We start from the raw sequence: 19,180 nt of genomic DNA, 5'->3' as shown, positions 1-19,180 counted from the left end.
ATTTTTAACCGATTAAAAAAAAGAGGATCAATAAAGAGGAGGTTCTCAATTCGAAGCGTATGTTATTATTTTTTTAATGTTTGTTACCTCAGAACTTCGTCATTTCTTAACCAATTTTGAAAATTTCTTTTTTTGTTAGAAAGGGTATACTCTTGAAGCGGTCCCATTGTCATCATGTCAGGACCTGATGGTGGGATCCTGGAGAAATCGAGGAAAACTGTCAAAAATCGTAAGAACAGCTATAGCGTTTGTTACTTTTTTCATTAGGCACTTTAAAGCACTACAATTACATGAAGCTCTGAAGTTGATCTGATGATGGAACCGAAACACACACGACCGGTACTCTTCAACGGTTTACAGTAGATGCATTGTGTTTGGACTCTATTAATTTGTTTCGACGAGAACTAACCACCTATATGGTTTGTGATTGTCATTAGGGGTCTGGTGATGAAGACGAATGACACTTAATGGAACTTTGATGGCCTCCGTGGCGCAGTGGTATGCGCGGTGGATTTACAAAACGGTGGATTTACAAATCAGGTCCTGGGTTCGATCCCCGGCTGGGCAGATTGAGATTTTCTTAATTAGTCCAGGTCTGGCTGGTGGGAGGCTTCGGCCGTGGCTAGTTACCACCCTACCGGCAAAGACGTGTTGCCAAGCGATTTAGCGTTCCGGTACGATGCCGTGTAGAAACCAAAAGGGGTGTGGATTTTCATCTTCCTCCTCACAAATTAGCCCGCTTCCATCTTAGACTGCATCATCACTTACCATCAGGTGTGATTGTAGTCAAGGGCTAACTTGTAAAGAGTAAAAAAAAAAATAAAAAAAACTTCTCAACGGCTCACAGTAGCTACCTCGTGATCAGGCTTGATTTATTTGTATTGACGAGGACTTGCCACCTAGATAGGTTGCGACTGTCATTACGGATCTGATGATGAATACGAAGGACAGGTAATGGAACTCTTCGACGGTTTACAGTAGCTATCTTGTGATTGGGCTTGATTAATTTGTAATGATGAGGACTTTTCACCTAGTTATAGCTGTCATTAGGGGTCTGGTTATGAAGACGAAGGACAGTTAATGGAACTACTTAACGGTTCACAGTAGCTGCCTTGTGATCTGGCTTAATCAATTTGTATTTATGAGGTCGAGCCGTTTCAAAGGAGCTCGACCACAAACATTGTGACACAAGATTTTACTTTCCATCTATATCTTTCAGATACCAAAGTGTAGGGATAATGTCTCGTTGGTTACTTGGTTTGCTAGTTCGTTAGTGCATAATGAACCAGAGTTCGAGTTCCAGGCCAGGCCAATAAAAGAATTAAGAGTCGTTGGGATTATTTTAACAACAGTCGGTTTTTCAATATTAACGGAATTATTACAAACATCCATGAAACAATAGAAGTTTTCTGAAAACTGGAAATATTCGGCGCAATAGCATATTGTACAGCTATAAATTTGTCATTAAAGCCTGAAAGAACTGTCTGAAAATCTTAAGTCTTTATGATTTAAACGGCTTAATACATCACTAATTTGGTATCGCATAAAATATTATGGTACTGTGAATTTAATGTAGTTGTTATCTAATGATTGCGCTACTTTACCTTAATTATCCTTAAATTATATTCCTAGTTAATCATGAGACAGGAACAAATGCTCATCTATATATAATACCTAGTTGTAAGCTACGTACACTTTGTTATTTATAAAATGTGTGGATGTATTCTTGCCTTCGACTTTGTCTATCATTATTAAAACCCTTTTCTGAATTTGTTCAAAGAACACTGATAGCAAAAGTAAAATCTGGAGGAAAAAAAATCAGATCGTTGACCATACAGCCGGAGTTTAACGATATTTTTTGAAGACTTATGATTAGTTTGTTTGTTCGTCTTCCTGTTTGTTAAGCTTGTTGATAACAGAAGAATAATACAGCTTCAAATGTTACTTTGCCGCTTTGGTACACCGGCGAACATTTTACCCAAGAAGAGTAACAAAAAAAATGTATTTTTCTTCAAGAAATAAACTTTTATTAGGCCAATTATTTAAACATCATATTATCATCTCCATATACTTTTATACGGGGGTATACCTCGCTTCCCTGGGCCGATGTTGTATGGGCCGGTGGGCAGTCTCCTTTACAAACTGTAAAATAAATAACATAACCTAACCTCAGAGGAGACTCGGGATTATTAAAAAATATTCCATTTAGCACGAGAAAAACTCTTAATTGTAATAAACGTAATAAATAAATCCGAACTTAACCATCTATCGTAACTAAAAAGTGTGAAATAAATAAATTAATTAAACAAATAAAAAAACCCGACTGCATAAAGTATAATAAAACTGAAAAGAAATAAAACAAGCTCAGTCCAGAAGTGTAGAAAGCAATTAGAAAACAGTCGGGACCTATTAAATAATGTAGAAGAAAAACATTCTATCCAATATCTAAGGTCCCGACTGTTTCCTTATGTTTTTTATACTTTATGCAGTCGGGTTTTTTTATTTGTTTAATTATTATTTTTTTTATTGAAATGATTTAACAAAATTATTACCCTATTACAAGCAGACCCGAAGAAGCTTCGCTTTGACTTATGTCACATATGTATTATGATTCCCCATATTTTGTGCACTTCTTCCCTATTCCTACGCTATGCTACCCTACTCTACCCTGCAGTAACTCTACCTTATCCTACCTTTAAAAAAACTGGTAAGAATCATTAAAATTACCTAATACTTCAAGAAGTATTCTAAAAAAAATTGCAAAATCGGTTCAGCCATACTCAAGATTTGCGCTTAGGATCTTACAAACATTTTTATATACAGAATGTTGCGGAGATTCCCCATAACTTCAAGGTTTTGACAAGTCCGCATATAGGAGCCGAACTGCATAACTAAGTAATTTTATTTTAACTAAATAAAAATAAAATATATGTTTTCATACAAAGTAATTCAAATAATTCCTACTATCCATGTAACACACGCCTTTATCTATCCTTGCATTTTAAAATATTTAATTGTACTGGTAAGACTGCCGATATCGACGAGATATATGTATATAGACTGTATATGTACCTATAATGATATTCTCTCGCCAAACTGTAGAAGCAGTATGTTGGCGAGTTGAAGCTCATTATCCTAATTATATCTAAAACTAGTTGCTAAATAAAATAAATAACCATAATAAGCTTATGGAATAAAACAATGTAAATACTATTTCAATGTACTTTATTTATTTTATGTTTTATTGTTACCCGTATATTGGCGCAGTAAGGTGAAGTACGAATAAGATGTACTCATTATCTGAAAATTGAATATTTTACATAAGAAAAACAGTAAAAAAAAAATTAAAACCGCATAGATAAAGTCACGATGCCTGTAAAATATAATATGGAAACTACTTATTCTTCAATGTCGTTGGCATTAGTCTTCTATTCTCAGATGGAAACACCACATTTTTCTTATGGTGATTTTTATTTTACTATGATTTTTGGTTTTAATTTTTTTTTAATAAGAAGACTCAACATTACAATAGGGTTTAATGTAGTTCAAAATATCATTTTATTAACATATTAACATACATTTTCTATGGCTCTTTTTGATATACATATCTACGTACCTACACGTAACATAAAACTCAAGCAAAAAGATAAATATTCAGACTTGGCAAAAAAGTGTCTTTGATGTGGCCAGTTCATAAGTAGATTGGTACCTACTTGCGTATACCTACTTATTGACATTGTAATGACCTAACGAGATAAAATTATCTGGCTATAAAAATAAATAAGGTTAAAATGTCTGTCAAGGCTTTTTCCAATACTTTAAAAGTTATAAATTGAATCAATTTTAAGGCCACTCATTTTTTCTGTCTATTTTGACAGAAAAAAAAAATAACAATGAACATACTTTACCTATTGTTTTAGGTTGTAATAGCGGCAACATTAATACATAATCTGTGAAAACCTGGCAAGCAGACAGGCAGAAGATTGTAATCCTCTGCCTGTCTGTCTATCGGCCTGTCTGCCTGTCTACCTGTTTGCCTATCAGCCTGTCTGCTTGTCTATCTGTCCGCCGGTCTACCTGTCTACCTGTCGGCCTGTCTGCCTGTCTACCTGTTTGCCTATCGGCATGTCTGTCCACCTGTCTGCCTGTCAGCCTGTCTGCCTGTCTGAATGTTTGCCTCTCCGAATATCATAATTCCCACCATCAAAACTAAAATCGGAATGATACAATTTTGTATTGGTTATACAAACCGAGGAGAAAGTCTCGAGCTCCAGGTTGGGCAGCCCCGTGAACTTGATGCTGACAGGGAGTTGGGAGCGCATGATGACCAGCGTGATGTCTGCGCGCAGCAGCCGGCCCAGCGGCGTCTCGTGCCAACCGCTGCTCCACATGGCGTCGCCCACGGAAAATGCCTGCCAGGATTTTTTATTTAATGGCAAATTAGTCCTTGACTGCGATCATACCTTACGTAAAGTGACGATGAAGTCTACGATGGAAATGGACTTTCATTTCCATTACTTGGAAGAGGTACAAGTTCGTTTTACCCTCGATAATCCGTGAATTTACCCATAGCTCTAATAATCACATAAAACTTCTACGCCGCATCTTACCGGCGCTGGGTATCAAACCTCTCTTTGAAACCACAGCCCTAGTAACTGCATCTGACATGTCGTCAATAGAGTATTTATTTTAATGAGTCACATAATATTTAAAAGTCTATTAGCGACATTGCCGCCTTTTGTATATAATATTCTTTCTTCATAATATTTTTAGCAGAAGCTTCAAAAGTGGATTACAAAAATAAGAAAATCAATGTCGAACAAAGGTTTCACAATATCAAATGATTTACAGTATTTGTCAGGACAACTTAATTAACAAATCGAACTGTAACCAAAATAAGACCCTAGAATGACAGAGTGTGACCTTGAGTGGATTCACGCACTTGTGAACGTTGAATGTAAGGTTTAAGGCGCTTTTGACAGTTAACTAACACTCGCTTTTTCCACTGAAGTTACTCTGATAAGGAATTACACAATAAGAAATGTGGATGGCTCGAAAGCCACGAGCGTACTGAAGCCGACCGTACCCGATCGGTTGGCCGGATCAACTTGCGATATAAGGCGCTCGTCCTTATATCGCTCTTTAAATGCCTACTCTTTACAGAAGCAAGTCGCCCCACTTAGCGTCAGCATGAGATAACACAAAATCGAGAGACGTCATAAAATTGTATAATAAAATTACTAATGTATGTACAAATAATCGCGCGGCCGGAGGTTAATTATACACCGGCCTTCGGCCGGGGATTTGTGATACTGGACTGGCTGGCTGGCTGGCTGGACATTCTACATATGCCCATATACATAAAAAGCGCGGCCCCTGGCCGCGCGCTCATTTTTGTCCCGGACTTCGGCCGAGGGTTTGTGATAAGGCCTCCGACCGTGGCTTCGGCTGGGCATTCCACCCAAGCACATAAAACGCGCGGCCTACGGCCATGCACTCAATTGTACACCGGCTATCGGCCGGGGGTTTGTGATAGAGCCTCTGACCGTGGCTTCAGCTGGGCATTCCACCCAAGCACATAAAACGCGGCTGGGCGTTCTACATGAACACATAAAATGCGGCTGGGCATTCTACCTAAGCACATAAAACGCACGGCATCCGGCCGTTCATGTTTTGAGTTACATTTTTGCAAAATGATTAATAGTCTATATATTCATACAACAGGCGATAATATAAACAGAAGTGGCGAAAGGGTTGAAAGGGTACATCGATATTCACGCGGACGAAGTCGCGGGTATCTGATTGTTCTAATAATATGAGGTCTGAAATTTACATAAGCACCTTGTTTCTGATCAGTGTTCCGAGGTAGCACGGTATCCAGAGCTGAAGACATATCGCAATACCCAGCATTGCAAACGTGACGTTCAATTTGCCGTGGTCTAACGACTGAAAACAGAATCTTTTTGAACAACAAAAAAAAATTAGACATAGGTACCTACTTGTAACTTTTATTAATATACTAACAGACCCGGTCAAGCTTCGCTTTGACTTAAGACTTATTAAGTACTTCTTCCCTACTCTACCTCTACCCCTACCCAAAAAAAACTCTCCGTAGTCCGTAAGAACCATCCTCGTACTTCAAGGAGTATTCTAAAAAAAGAATTAGCGAAATCGGTTCTGACGTTCTGGAGATTTGCGCTTTGCAACACATTTCATACATTCATTTTTGATAAAGATTTTTTTGAAGAGAGAACATTTAGGGAGAAAAGCGCAATTAGGGATAGGAAATAATTCAGAGAGCCGTGATAGCCCAGTGGACTTCGATTCGGAGGGCGTAAAAGATGGCGTGTCTCAAACGGTAAAGGAAAAGCATCGTGAAGAAACCTGAATTGCTGAGAATTTTCTTAATTTTTCTTCGAGTTTAAACTACGCTGGCTCAATGCAGATTGACTTTGCATTGGGCCATCGTGCTGGACTATAATTAGTCTAACCTCTCTAATTCTTGGAGGAGACTCGTGCTCAACAGTGACCCGAATATGGATTGTTAATGATGACGGTAACGACTATTTCAACTTAAGGTACTTACATCAGCTACTTGATATGCCATCAAAGAAATGGGAACTGAACTGAACATTACTTGGTAAACAAGCGGTGGTCCGAAGATTGATGAAACTGCTTCGATAGACCTGTCAAATTTATTTTACAACAGCAGATTAATAAATTAGAAAAAACCAAAATTAAGGCCTTAAAAATTATTTACTATACACTCCCATGATACCTCTTTACCTATGAAGTTGCCGTTCTGCAATACCATCCATTTCAAATCAAAATAATTTTTCTTTGCCTAAGAATTCTAATTTCAAATTAATTATATTTTAAAAACATGGAATTCTTTTTCTAAGAGTAGTTTATTGATAGAGTTACATTTTCATCGCATTTCAGACTTTTTAGTCATGGATACGTTGAAAATTGAAGTAAAAATTATGGAATATGAGTACCGTCGTGACAGAAACACGGCACAAGCGGCACGCAACGTCTACGACGTTTAGGGAGGTTCACTACAAACCAATGCACCAACTGTTATTGGTTCGCTCGCTTCCGTTCTGGGAATTTCGACCTGAAAAATTAACCTCGCGGTCGTCTGAAGACTTTGGTTGAAAATGACGATTAAAGGCCATTATGTAAGCTGATGATACACAATCTACGGCTGAATTAGCAGCAGCTTTCAATGTTAGCGTCAAAACAATATTGGTCCATTTGCGTCAAACTGGCAAGGTAAAAAAGGTCAACAAATGGTTGCCCCCATGAACTCAAAGATCGCCAGCGCGAAGTACGCGCCGAGACGTGCCTTGCACTGGTCAACAGACACACAAATGGACGAATTTTGAACCGCATGCGATGAAAAATAGATTCCATTTTTCCATGCGCTCTGCAAGTTGGTTGGATCCTGGTTCAGCACCTAAACAATGCTCTGAACAAAAACTTACCCTTAGAAAAGTGATGGTGACTGTTTGGTAGCGCCAGTGTGATTCATCACAGCTTCTTACCAAACGGGATGAGCATTACTGCAGATGTGTACTGTGAAGAACTGAACACAATGACGGAGAAACTGGCATATCTTAAACCAGCATTGGTCAATCGCTCCTCTCCACTGCTCCTGTACGACAACGCGCGACCTCATACTGCACAGCAGACGGTCTCCAAGTTGCAAGAACTGGGGTTGGAAGCTCTTCGTCATCCGCCCTACTCACCAGACCTTGCGCCAACAGACTACTACTTTTTCCAGACTTTGGATAACTTCTAGGCGAGAAAAAAATTCAATACCCGAGAGGCAGTGCAAAATGCCTTTGAAGAATTTGTCGCCTCTCGTCCCATCAATAAACTGCTACTGCGTTGGCAAAGATGTATTGGTTGCGTGGGTGATTTTGATTAATACAAATAAAAAATACATGAAACATTTTTTTCATACAAAACGGCAATTTCGTAGGTAAGGACCTAATACCATAGTGTCGTTTAACAAATGAGAATATCTTTAGCTAGATTCGAATCCAGTGGGTCCTGAAGTCATAATTAAAGCTTTATTTTTGACCAATAGTATTATAGTAACAAGGCATTATCAGTCTATTTTAACGGTCCACTACAGGGTCTGGCCTCCGTTCGTTTAGGAGAGGGGATAAGGAGCTCAGACCAACCACGCTGCTAAAAGTATGCAGGTTGGTGGACTTTTTAAATCTCAGCACGGAATTGCATGTCATTACATCGTCGTAACTGCTTCTAGAGTATTCTCTTTTTTTCTCTTCCTTTTCCACCACTCGCCTTCGCTGGACAACATACGCGCAATCAGCCTACCGGAGTCGGAGTGGCGGACTTATTGCTGATAATGTTAAATACATTAACGACCACTATCAGATGTTAATTATAGAAATCGATATAGACGGCTTAACGTGCTCTCCGAGGCACGGAGATGTAACATGACTCCGGGATGAGAGATTAACTGATATTTTTAGGATGATTTTTTCTATCGGCAAAGACTTAGCGTTCCGGTACCTCGTGTAGAAACCGAAGATTATGTGTTTTTAAGCCCGTTTTCATCTTGGATTGCATCATCACTTATCAGGTGAGATTGTAGTCAAGGACTAACTTGTAAAGAATAAATAAGGAGAAAGAAAAACTGAGCATCTCGCAAATCTCTCAAGTAGCTCGACCCAGAATTTGAAATTATGGTCATGATCCGCAACATAGGCTACTAATGGACCAAGACAGTAGGTAGGTACTTACTGAAAAACCAAATTATGCCATTTAACAATTCGTCTCATCCTGCTGTTCAGGATTGTTTGCACACCCATCCGACGAGGGTCATGTTTGGGCAATCGCACCACGCTCTCATCCAAACCAACGAACAGCACTTCGCAGTCAAAGATGATCATACTCATCAGGTAATAGTGATGGAGCAGAATATGAAATAGTAAGTAGACGTATGCTAGAAAATTAGAATTCTCACAAATTACTAATTTACAGTGGCGTAACTATAGGGTGACAAAATGTTAAGACAAAGACACAGATGCTGTTTTAAAAGCGTGATTTTAGCTTTTTTAAACTAAATAATATTTACCTATTAGAAATACACATTTCAATGATCTAATATTAAAAATTAAACTTACAGCAGATCGTTTGTATGACGATCAACATGAGAACTATTTCCCAAAACATGAAAATTTCGTAATTTGGGGTGCGATAAGGATCGTCTTCAGGCAGCCATAGCGGAAACATAAGGGGTCTAACTATATTTTCAGTTTGAGTTGCAAACAAACTTTGATACATAAGTATAGCTGAAAAAAATATAAAGAGAAGAATTTCAATATGATGACGAAACGCCAAAGCAATCGATTGTGACGATAAAGACTTGCGTTCCGTGTTCATCTAATTAAAAGACAATGGTGTGGCCTTTTGTCTTTGCTTTAATTAGATGGATAAGGATCTAACATTAAAATTTGGTCCAAAATCTAACAAGTGACCTGATCGAGCTAGGCTTCTAGCTTTATCAGAAAGGGGCTCTGGGCTCCATTCTTTATCATCTAAAAAAGTTTGGCACTTTATTTTAAACCGAAAATTTGGAACTGGGAACGTCACTTTGCAGCACATATCTATCTATGCGGAAAAATTGGAACTCCGTAAGTTAAAACTATTTCATATGGGCATCAATGCTGTGACAATTGCCGTTTCAAAATAGGCTGTTTCAGCATGGTTCTCTTAACTATACAATAAAAAAAGACTCTTGCCACCAAAAATATTCCTGCGCTGATCGAGCCATCAGAAATAAGTTTTGATGATGACATGAGACCTGATAAATTAACCTACGCTGGTTCTCTGGGAAGTAAGGCGGGCCCTTAAGTAGGTAATTTGCGGTGATATATTGACTCCGTGTCGTATCAGAGAGACAGAGTCAAGACCGGGAGTCGCAGCAGAAAAAATTGAAACCGCGTTAAGTGGCACAAGTGTTAATTTAAAATATTAGGTACCTACTTACCTATTGTCGTTCCCAAGTAAGTTAAGTCGATAGATACGATATACATGAACCACGCTAAGTATAGCCGCCATATCAGCAGTTGTCCTTCTAAAAACGTGCTTCTGAAATTATGAGAAATCAGTGGAAGTAGCTATTATTGTTTGTTTGTTTGTTGGTCACAGAAAGTTAGAATTCTTAGTTCTTAAGAATCTTAAGTTCCAGAAAGTGTTCTTTGTATACCTATGTACCTGCAGGTAACTTGGAAATTCTACTACTACTAACATTATCAATGCGAAAGTAAGTTTGTCTGTCTGTCTTTCTGTATTTCTGCCTGTGTGTCTGTCTGTCGGTCTATCTGTATTTATGTCTGTCGGTCAGTTTCTTACATTTTCATGTATGTAGATAAATTGGACCGCTACTTTTATCCTAAAAAAATCCATGATTCACAGTTTTTATAAAAAAAATAATTTCACGCGAACCATGATGTTGCAGGTTTCCACTAGTTAATAATTCAATAGGCACTCACCTATACTTCGACCCCAAACTGCAAATATACAGAAAATCCCTGTTCATAGAGTTAAGCAGATCCATGATCTTCTTCCTATTTAAAATCATACTTGTATAAATCAAGGGAATGAGAGTTAAAATGATGAAATAACAGAAACATTCTGTTGCAAACGAATAATCCTTCACTGTTACTCCGTGATAAATGAAGATCGCTTCTAATGATGCCGCTATTAATGACACGGTACCGCTTAATACTGGAAAAATAAATCTGCAATAAAGAAATAAATTAAAAGCAAAATCTTTAAAAAGCTTTTTCGTTTCTCATACTCGGAAAGTAGTGTTGTTTTATAGCGAGTATTGGGTTAAAAATGCTGCTTTCCTCCTAAGAAGGGAAAATCTCATATAAAATACTTCCCACCTAAGAGCCGGAATGAACTTTAAAATTAGAACTGCTGTCATCGGCTGTGAAGAGTTTTATGTTTTTTTTTTATTTGTCCCGAACTAAATTTGGGGACAGGCAATGATCGTTGACTATACAGCCTGTTCAGACGTCAATGAAGTACTTGAGGAAGAGTTTTATGTACAAACACCTGCCAACACTTAGTAAGGTTTTTGAAAAAATCATTTTAAATCAACTTTTAAGTCATTTTAATTTAAATAATTTATTTCACCCTGAACAGTATGGTTTTACTAAAGGTCGCAGTACAACTGATGCAGGTGCTAAACTTTTAAAACATATATATGATGCATGGGAAAATGCTAAGAATGCTATTGGTGTATTTTGTGATTTGTCCAAAGCATTCGATTGTGTTGACCATAACATTCTTTTACTTAAGTTAAGCCACTATGGCATAAAAAGTGTTGCACTCGATCTCATCGCCTCTTATCTTAGTGATAGAACACAAAAGGTATGCATAAATGATTCAAAGTCTCGCGGTTTTTCTAACACAATGGGCGTCCCACAGGGTTCAATTCTGGGTCCTTTTCTATTCCTAGTGTACATAAACGATTTACCACACCATGTTAGCGGCATCTGTGAGATAGTACTGTTTGCTGACGACACATCCCTAATTTTTAAGAGTGACAGAAGTAAAGATAATTCCGACGATGTAAACCGTGCCATATCGCATGTGTCGCATTGGTTCACTGTTAACAACTTACTTTTAAATGCAAAGAAAACTAAATGTATTGAGTTTTCATTACCAAATGTTATAAAATTAGATAAGTCTATAATGATCAATGGTGAAACACTAGAAATAGAGAATTCCACAGTTTTCCTGGGAGTGACCTTGGATTCTAAACTTCAGTGGGGTGCTCATATAGAAAAACTGTCAGGTAAACTCAGCTCAGCTGCTTTTGCAGTGAGAAAAATAAGACAGTTTACTGATGTTGATACAGCTAGACTTGTTTATTTTGCGTACTTTCACAGCGTAATGTCTTACGGTATTTTGTTGTGGGGCAAGGCTGCTGATATACATTCTATATTTGTACTTCAAAAAAGAGCAATTCGAGCAATATATCAACTAAAATCACGCGAGTCCCTTCGTCAAAAGTTTAAAGAAATAGGCATTTTAACAGTAGCCTGTCAGTATATATATAACAGTATAGTTTATGTGAGACAAAATATTAATTTGTACAAACGAAAAGGAGATCTAAACCCACGTCTTACTAGACACGGGCATAAGTTAGTTATTTCTGCATATCGTCTCCAAAGAGTTAAAAAATCTTTTGTGGGTTTGGGTGTACTCTTCTATAACAAGATCCCCAAGACTGTGATGGACTTGCCAATGCACAACTTTAAGCAATGTGTTAAAAAACATTTACTTAGTCAAGGTTACTACACTATTGATGAGTTCCTTAACGACAAAGGTGCATGGAGGCCATTGGATCAGCTTCCACCTTCACACAGGAAATAAAACTATAAGAAATTGTAATTTAATTGTTATCAAATGTAAATTGTAATACTGTATGACTTTTTCAAAAGAGCAACTGTTGAGTTTCTTGCCGGTATCTTCTCAGCAGAACCTGCCTTCCGAACCGGTGGTAGAATCTTTACAAATAGTCAACTGACGTGTCAAAAGTGCTTGTAAACTGAGCCTACTTGAAATAAATGAATTTTGAATTTTGAATTTTGAATTTCAAAATGAACTAATTATAAAAAAAATGCTGCGGCCACACAGCCAACTTAGCGCAAACTTTTTAATTTGAATTCTCATCAATATAAAATTAATCAACTCCAAACACAAGGTAGCTATTGTGAACCGTCGAGTAGTTTTCTTCACTGTCCTTCATCTTCATCACCAAACCCTTAATACAGTCACAACCCATCTAGGTGGAAATTTCTCATTAATACAAATTAGTCGAGTCCAAACACAAGGTAGTTACTATGAACCGTCGAGGAGTTCTCTTCACTGTCCTTCGTCTCCATCACCAGACCCTTAATACAGTCACGCAATTCAAAAACACAATTATTTCTAAAATTCCAAGTCTTGCATTTGAAAATAGTCATCCTGACATGCTCTTTGGTACACTTTTCAAGACAATGAACAGAGAGTTTAGTAAAATTTTTAACTTTAAACGCATTAATGCTACCTAAAAATTAAAGTTTAGCGAATGGGCTACTATAGCCATCTATAAAAGTACAGATAAATTGTACGAGTTGTATGAGGAAAAACAATATACTCAAACGCGAACTTATTTAGATTATGTAAAAAGTTACTCAAAAATTTTCAATCGTGTTTGTATTCTTGCGAAATCGTTACACATAAAACAGAGAATAATTGAGTCTGAGAACAAGATACAGACCACCTGGAATATAATTAATAGAGAATCAGGAAAAATCAAACCACTTGATAAGAGTTTTGAATTGTCAATGTCAAAAAGGTAAACACTGATAAAGAGGTTGTTAATGCATTTGATGATTTTTTTCCAGAATGCTCCTATCTTGTTAACAGATTCACTGGATTCGTCTGCTATGGAAGCCCAGAGGCTATTAAGAGGCAATGTTAAAGAGTGCAACGTTCTTTTTGAATTTCACCACATAACTGTATCAGACATTAAAAAAATCTTTCAATTTGTTAAAATTAAAAAGAACTGGAGATCTGTGGGGTATGCCAGTGAAAGTAATATCTAATATCATTGATGTAATTGCTCCCCACTTAGCCGTTATTTTAAATGAATGTGTGGACTTAGGTATTTTTCCGAACCTAATGAAGCATGGCAAATCTGATCTTAATAATTATAGACCGATTACTATATTGCCAACACTTAGCAAAGTCTTTGAAAAAATCATATTAAATCAACTTTTATGTCATTTTAATTTAAATAACTTGTTTCATCCTGAACAGTATGGATTTACAAAAGGTCGCAATACGACTGATGCAGGGGCTAAACTTTTAAAATTTATTTATGAAGCATGGGAAAGTTTTAAGAATGCTATTGGTGTGTTCTGTGATCTGTCCAAGGCGTTCGATTGTGTTGACCATATCACTCTTTTACTCAAGTTAAGCCACTGTGGCATCAAAAGTGTTGCACTCGATCTCGTTGTCTCTTATCTCAGTGATAGAACACAAAAGGTAATGCATAAATGATATAAAGTCGTACGGTTCTACTACTATAATGGGCGTCCCACAGGGTTCAATTCTGGTTCCTTTTCTATTCTTAGTTTACATAAACGATTTACCATACCATGTCAGCGGCATATGTGAGATTGTACTGTTTGCTGACGACACATCCTTAATTTTTAAGATCGACAGAAATAAAGATAACTCTGACGACGTAAACCGTGCCATATCGCATGTGTCGCATTGGTTCACTGCAAATAATCTATTTTTAAATGCCAAGAAAACTAAATGTATTGAGTTTTCATTGCCAAAATATGTTATAAAATTAGATAAGTCTATAATGATCGATGGTGAAATACTGAAAATGGAGAGTTCCCTAATTTTCCTGGGAGTGACCTTGGATTGTAAACTTCAGTGGGGTGCTCACATAGAAAAACTGTCTGGTAAACTTAGCTCAGCGGCATTTGCCGAGAGAAAAATAAGACAGTTTACTGATATTGATACAGCTAGGCTTGTTTATTTTGCGTACTTTCACAGCGTAATGTCTTACGGTATTTTATTGTGGGGCAAGGCTGCCGAAATACAATCTATATTTGAACTTCAAAAAGAGCAATTCGAGCAATATATCAATTCAAATCGCGCGAGTCCCTTCGTCAAAAGTTTAAAGAAATAGGCATTTTAACAGTAGCCTGTCAGTATATATATAACAGTATAGTTTATGTGAGACAAAATAGTAATTTGTACAAACGAAAAGGAGATTGAAACCCACGTCTTACTAGACACGGGCATAAGTTAGTTATTTTTGCATATCGTCTCCAAAGAGTAAAAAAATCTTTTGTAGGATTGGGTGTACTCTTCTATGTATAACAAGATTTCCAAGACTGTGATAGTAGGGTAGAATTGGGGGTTCTGCATCACCAATGTTTTTTATCGGCTGATCTAGAAGCCCAAATATGGTTTACTAATAATCACAATACCCGATCGCATTACACATGCGCTAGTCCGCGCGAATAGCGCATCGGAGATCTGATATTATGTTTAGTCAGATGCTCGAAACACACAATGAAAGAAGTCGGTTAATTACAATGTTTCATTGGATATCGTACACCCGATCAATCTGAACAATTAAAATAAAATTTCTTTTAGGTTTACACTGCACGTTATGTCGATGCAAACCTAAACATAAAGCGTGTAAAGACATAGACTTATTTTTCACTGCTTTGCAAGCATTTCCAACTGTAACATTAAGCTACTTACTACGAGTATATTTGTACAGAGATGTCGTTTGATCCTGAATACCATAGTTAAGCTACACAAAGTGCGCGCTTAAATAGTTTTAAAACTTGGCCCCAAGATTTAATTCAGAGCCCTGAATAAATGGCGAGTGCCGGTTTTTTTTATACAGGTATAAACGATAGAGTAATTTGTTATTTTTGTGGAGGCAAGCTCAAGGACTAGAGTCGTGAGGATCTGCCGTGGTTTCAGTTCACGCTCGATGGTTTCAGTTCTGTCCCTATGTTTTACTCATGAAGGGTAGAATATATGCAAAGAGTTATCAACGAGTCATGTGAAATAACTGAAAACCATGAAAGGTGTGCAAACAATAATAAAATATGTTTAAAAGCTGATGTCAATGAGTCTGTCGAATATGTGAAAAAATCCAGACTTTTCTGCAAAATTTGTTTTGACAATGAAGTGACGGGCTGCTATAGACCTTGCGGTCACGCTATAACATGTGCAAAATGTGCACATCTATCTTTAAATAATATGCTTTGTCCAATATGTAGAACAGAAATCGTTAATGTGATTAGAATTTATTTGTCATAACGCTTAAGCAGTGAAAAAAGTCTATGTCTTTACACGCTTTATGTTTAAACGAAGTGGCGGGCGTCCGCTAGTAGGTAGCTGTACCTTTAGATAGCAAAAAAATCCATCAGCAAGACAGGAAGAACTGAAGATGAAACTTAATACCTACCAAGCGTAGCTTAAGTGTTTTATGAGTATGGTCCGTAATACCAAACTTGTTTACAAACTGTTAAATAATAAATAATATCTAACCTCAGAGGAGACTCGGGATTATTAAAAAATATTCCATTTAGCATGAGACAAATTCTTAGTTGTGGATGAAATTTAAAAAGATCAAAAGGGCTGTCATAATCAAAGTAACTCTTCAGAAAGATATTCTTCAGACTTCGCACTACCATTTTTACACAATAATGGAAATCTACTCGTAAAATGTGTCCCTTTCAATCGTTACATTTATTGTCTAATCATATCGTGTGCTTGGTTCGATTAATTTCACCCTTATAATAATTGGCACACTTAATTTTAATATCTCAAAAGAATAATTACATTACCTTGGATATTACGGTCGTCCGTTCATTGGTTGTGCATTAAAAAATATGTCTAACTACTTACATACCTGCTTATTATACCTAGTTTATGGTAGATAAGTGCAAGTAGTTGAGAGCCGTCATAGCTGAGTGTATATAACCCCTGCCTCCGATTCCTGAGAACACAGGTTCTTGATGCGCGTTAATATGTAATAGATTCACTCATCCCTTGCTACATAACATTATGATTATGAACATTATTAAAATACTAAATTTTTATTTCCCCAAATCTAAATATGCTAGTCTCGCTTCGTTACAAAAAAAATATAAAAACCGTTCGAGCCGTTTCAAAGGATTTCGATCACAAACACTGTTTTATTAGTGTTCTTTGAATAAATCCAGAAAAATTTTAATAAAAAAATTCAGGTGAAATTCATCAGGTGAGATTGTAGTCAAGGGCTAACTTGTAAAGAGTAAAAAAAAATGAAAAAAAACTTCTCAACGGCTTACAGTAGCTACCTCGTGATGAGGCTTGATTTATTTGTATTGACGAGGACTTGCCACCTAGATAGGTTGCGAGTGTCATTACGGGTCTGATGATGAATACGAAGGACAGGTAATGGAACTCTTCGACGGTTTACAGTAGCTATATTGTGATTGGGCTTGATTAATTTGTAATGATGAGGACTTTTCACCTAGTTATGGCTGTCATTGGGGGTCTGGTTATGAAGACGAAGGACAGTTAATGGAACTACTTAACGGTTCACAGTAGCTGCCTTGTGATCTGGCTTAATCAATTTGTATTTATGAGGTCGAACCATATCAAAGGAGCTCGACCACAAATATTGTGACACAAGATTTTACTTTCCATCTATATCTATCAGATACCAAAGTGTAGGGATAATGTCTCGTTGGTTACTTGGTTTGCTAGTTCGTTAGTGCATAATGAACCAGAGTTCGAGTTCCAGGACAGGCCAATAAAAGAATTAAGAGTCGTTGGGATTATTTTAACAACAGTCGCTTTTTCAATATTAACGAAATTATTACAAACATCCATGAAACAATAGTAGTTTTCTGAAAACTGCAAATATTCGGCGCAATAGCATATTGTACAGCTATAAATTTGTCATTAAAGCCTGAAAGAACTGTCTGAAAATCTTAAGTCTTTATGATTTAAACGGCTTAATACATCACTAATTTGGTATCGCATAAAATATTATGTTACTGTGAATTTAATGTAATTGTTATCTAATGATTGCGCTACTTTACCTTAATTATCCTTAAATCATATTCCTAGTTAATCATGAGACAGGAACAAATGCTCATCTATATATAATACCTAGTTGTAAGCTACGTACACTTTGTTATTTATAAAATGTGTGGATGTATTCTTGCCTTCGACTTTGTCTATCATTATTAAGACCCTTTTCTGAATTTGTTCAAAGAACATTAATAGCAAATGATAGATATAGATGGAAAGTAAAATCTTGACGAAAAAAAATCAGATCGTTGACCATACAGACGGAGTTTAACGATATTTTTTGAAGACTTATGATTAGTTTGTTTGTTCGTCTTCCTGTTTGTTAAGCTTGTTGATAACAGAAGTAATAATACAGCTTCAAATGTTACTTTGCCGCTTTGGTACACCGGCGAACATTTTACCCAAGAAGAATAACAAAAAAAAATATTTTTCTTCAAGAACGAAACTTTTATTAGGCCAATTATTTAAACATCATATTATCATCTCCATATACTTTTATACCGGGGTATACCTCGCTTCCTTGGGCCGATGTTGTATAGGCCGGTGGGCAGTCTCCTTTACAAACTGTAAAATAAATAACATCTAACCTCAGAGGAGACTCGGGATTATTAAAAAATATTCCATTTAGCACGAGAAAAACTCTTAATTGTAATAAACGTAATAAATTAATCCCAAAATAACCATCTATCGTAACTAAAAAGTGTGAAATAAATTAATTAATTAAACAAATAAAAAAACCCGAATGCATAAAGTATAATAAAACTGAAAAGAAATAAAACAAGCTCAGTCCAGAAGTGTAGAAAGCAATTAAAAAACAGTCGGGACCTATTAAATAATGTAGAAGAAAATCATTCTATCCAATATTTAAGGTCCCGACTGTTTTCTTATATTTTTTATACTTTATTCAGTCGGGTTTTTTATTTGTTTAATTATTATTTTTTTTATTGAAATGATTTAACAAAATTATTACCCTATTACAAGCAGACCCGGAGAAGCTTCGCTTTGACTTATGTCACATGTATTATGATTCCCCATATTTTGTGCACTTCTTCCCTATTCCTACCCTATGCTACCCTACTCTACCCTGCAGTAACTCTACCCTATCCTACCTTTAAAAAAACTGGTAAGAATCATTAAAATTACCTAATACTTCAAGAAGTATTCTAAAAAAAATTGCAAAATCGGTTCAGCCATACTCGAGATTTGCACTTAGGATCATAAAATCATTTTTATATACAGAATGTTGCGGAGATTCCCCATAACTTCAAGGTTTTGACAAGTCCGCATATAGGAGCCGAACTGCATAACTAAGTAATTTTATTTTAACTAAATAAAAATAAAATATATGTTTTCATACAAAGTAATTCAAATAATTCCTACTATCCATGTAACACACGCCTTTATCTATCCTTGCATTTTAAAATACTTAATTGTAGTGGTAAGACTGCCGATATCGACGAGATATATGTATATAGACTGTATATGTACCTATAATGATATTCTCTCGCCA

The 19,180-nt window shown here is 36.5% G+C and overlaps 1 protein-coding gene across 1 annotated transcript; it reads right to left on the bottom strand.

Moving 5' to 3' along the window:
• Positions 1–3,208: 3,208 nt before the first annotated feature.
• Positions 3,209–16,280, bottom strand: LOC112048522 (odorant receptor 4-like). The gene is made up of 9 exons (XM_024086069.2): positions 16,135–16,280; positions 10,533–10,781; positions 10,028–10,128; positions 9,162–9,329; positions 8,779–8,980; positions 6,587–6,686; positions 5,842–5,946; positions 4,251–4,412; positions 3,209–3,300 (listed from the first exon to the last, which is right to left on the bottom strand). Exons 1-9 carry the CDS (start codon positions 16,278–16,280, stop codon positions 3,235–3,237), a joined length of 1,299 nt encoding a protein of 432 aa, XP_023941837.1. The 3' UTR covers positions 3,209–3,234.
• Between the last annotated feature and the right edge of the window lie 2,900 nt (positions 16,281–19,180).

Source organism: Bicyclus anynana, chromosome 12 (assembly GCF_947172395.1).
Source record: "Bicyclus anynana chromosome 12, ilBicAnyn1.1, whole genome shotgun sequence".
Lineage (NCBI taxonomy): Eukaryota > Metazoa > Arthropoda > Insecta > Lepidoptera > Nymphalidae > Bicyclus > Bicyclus anynana.
This window is presented reverse-complemented; position numbering and strand designations above follow the sequence as displayed.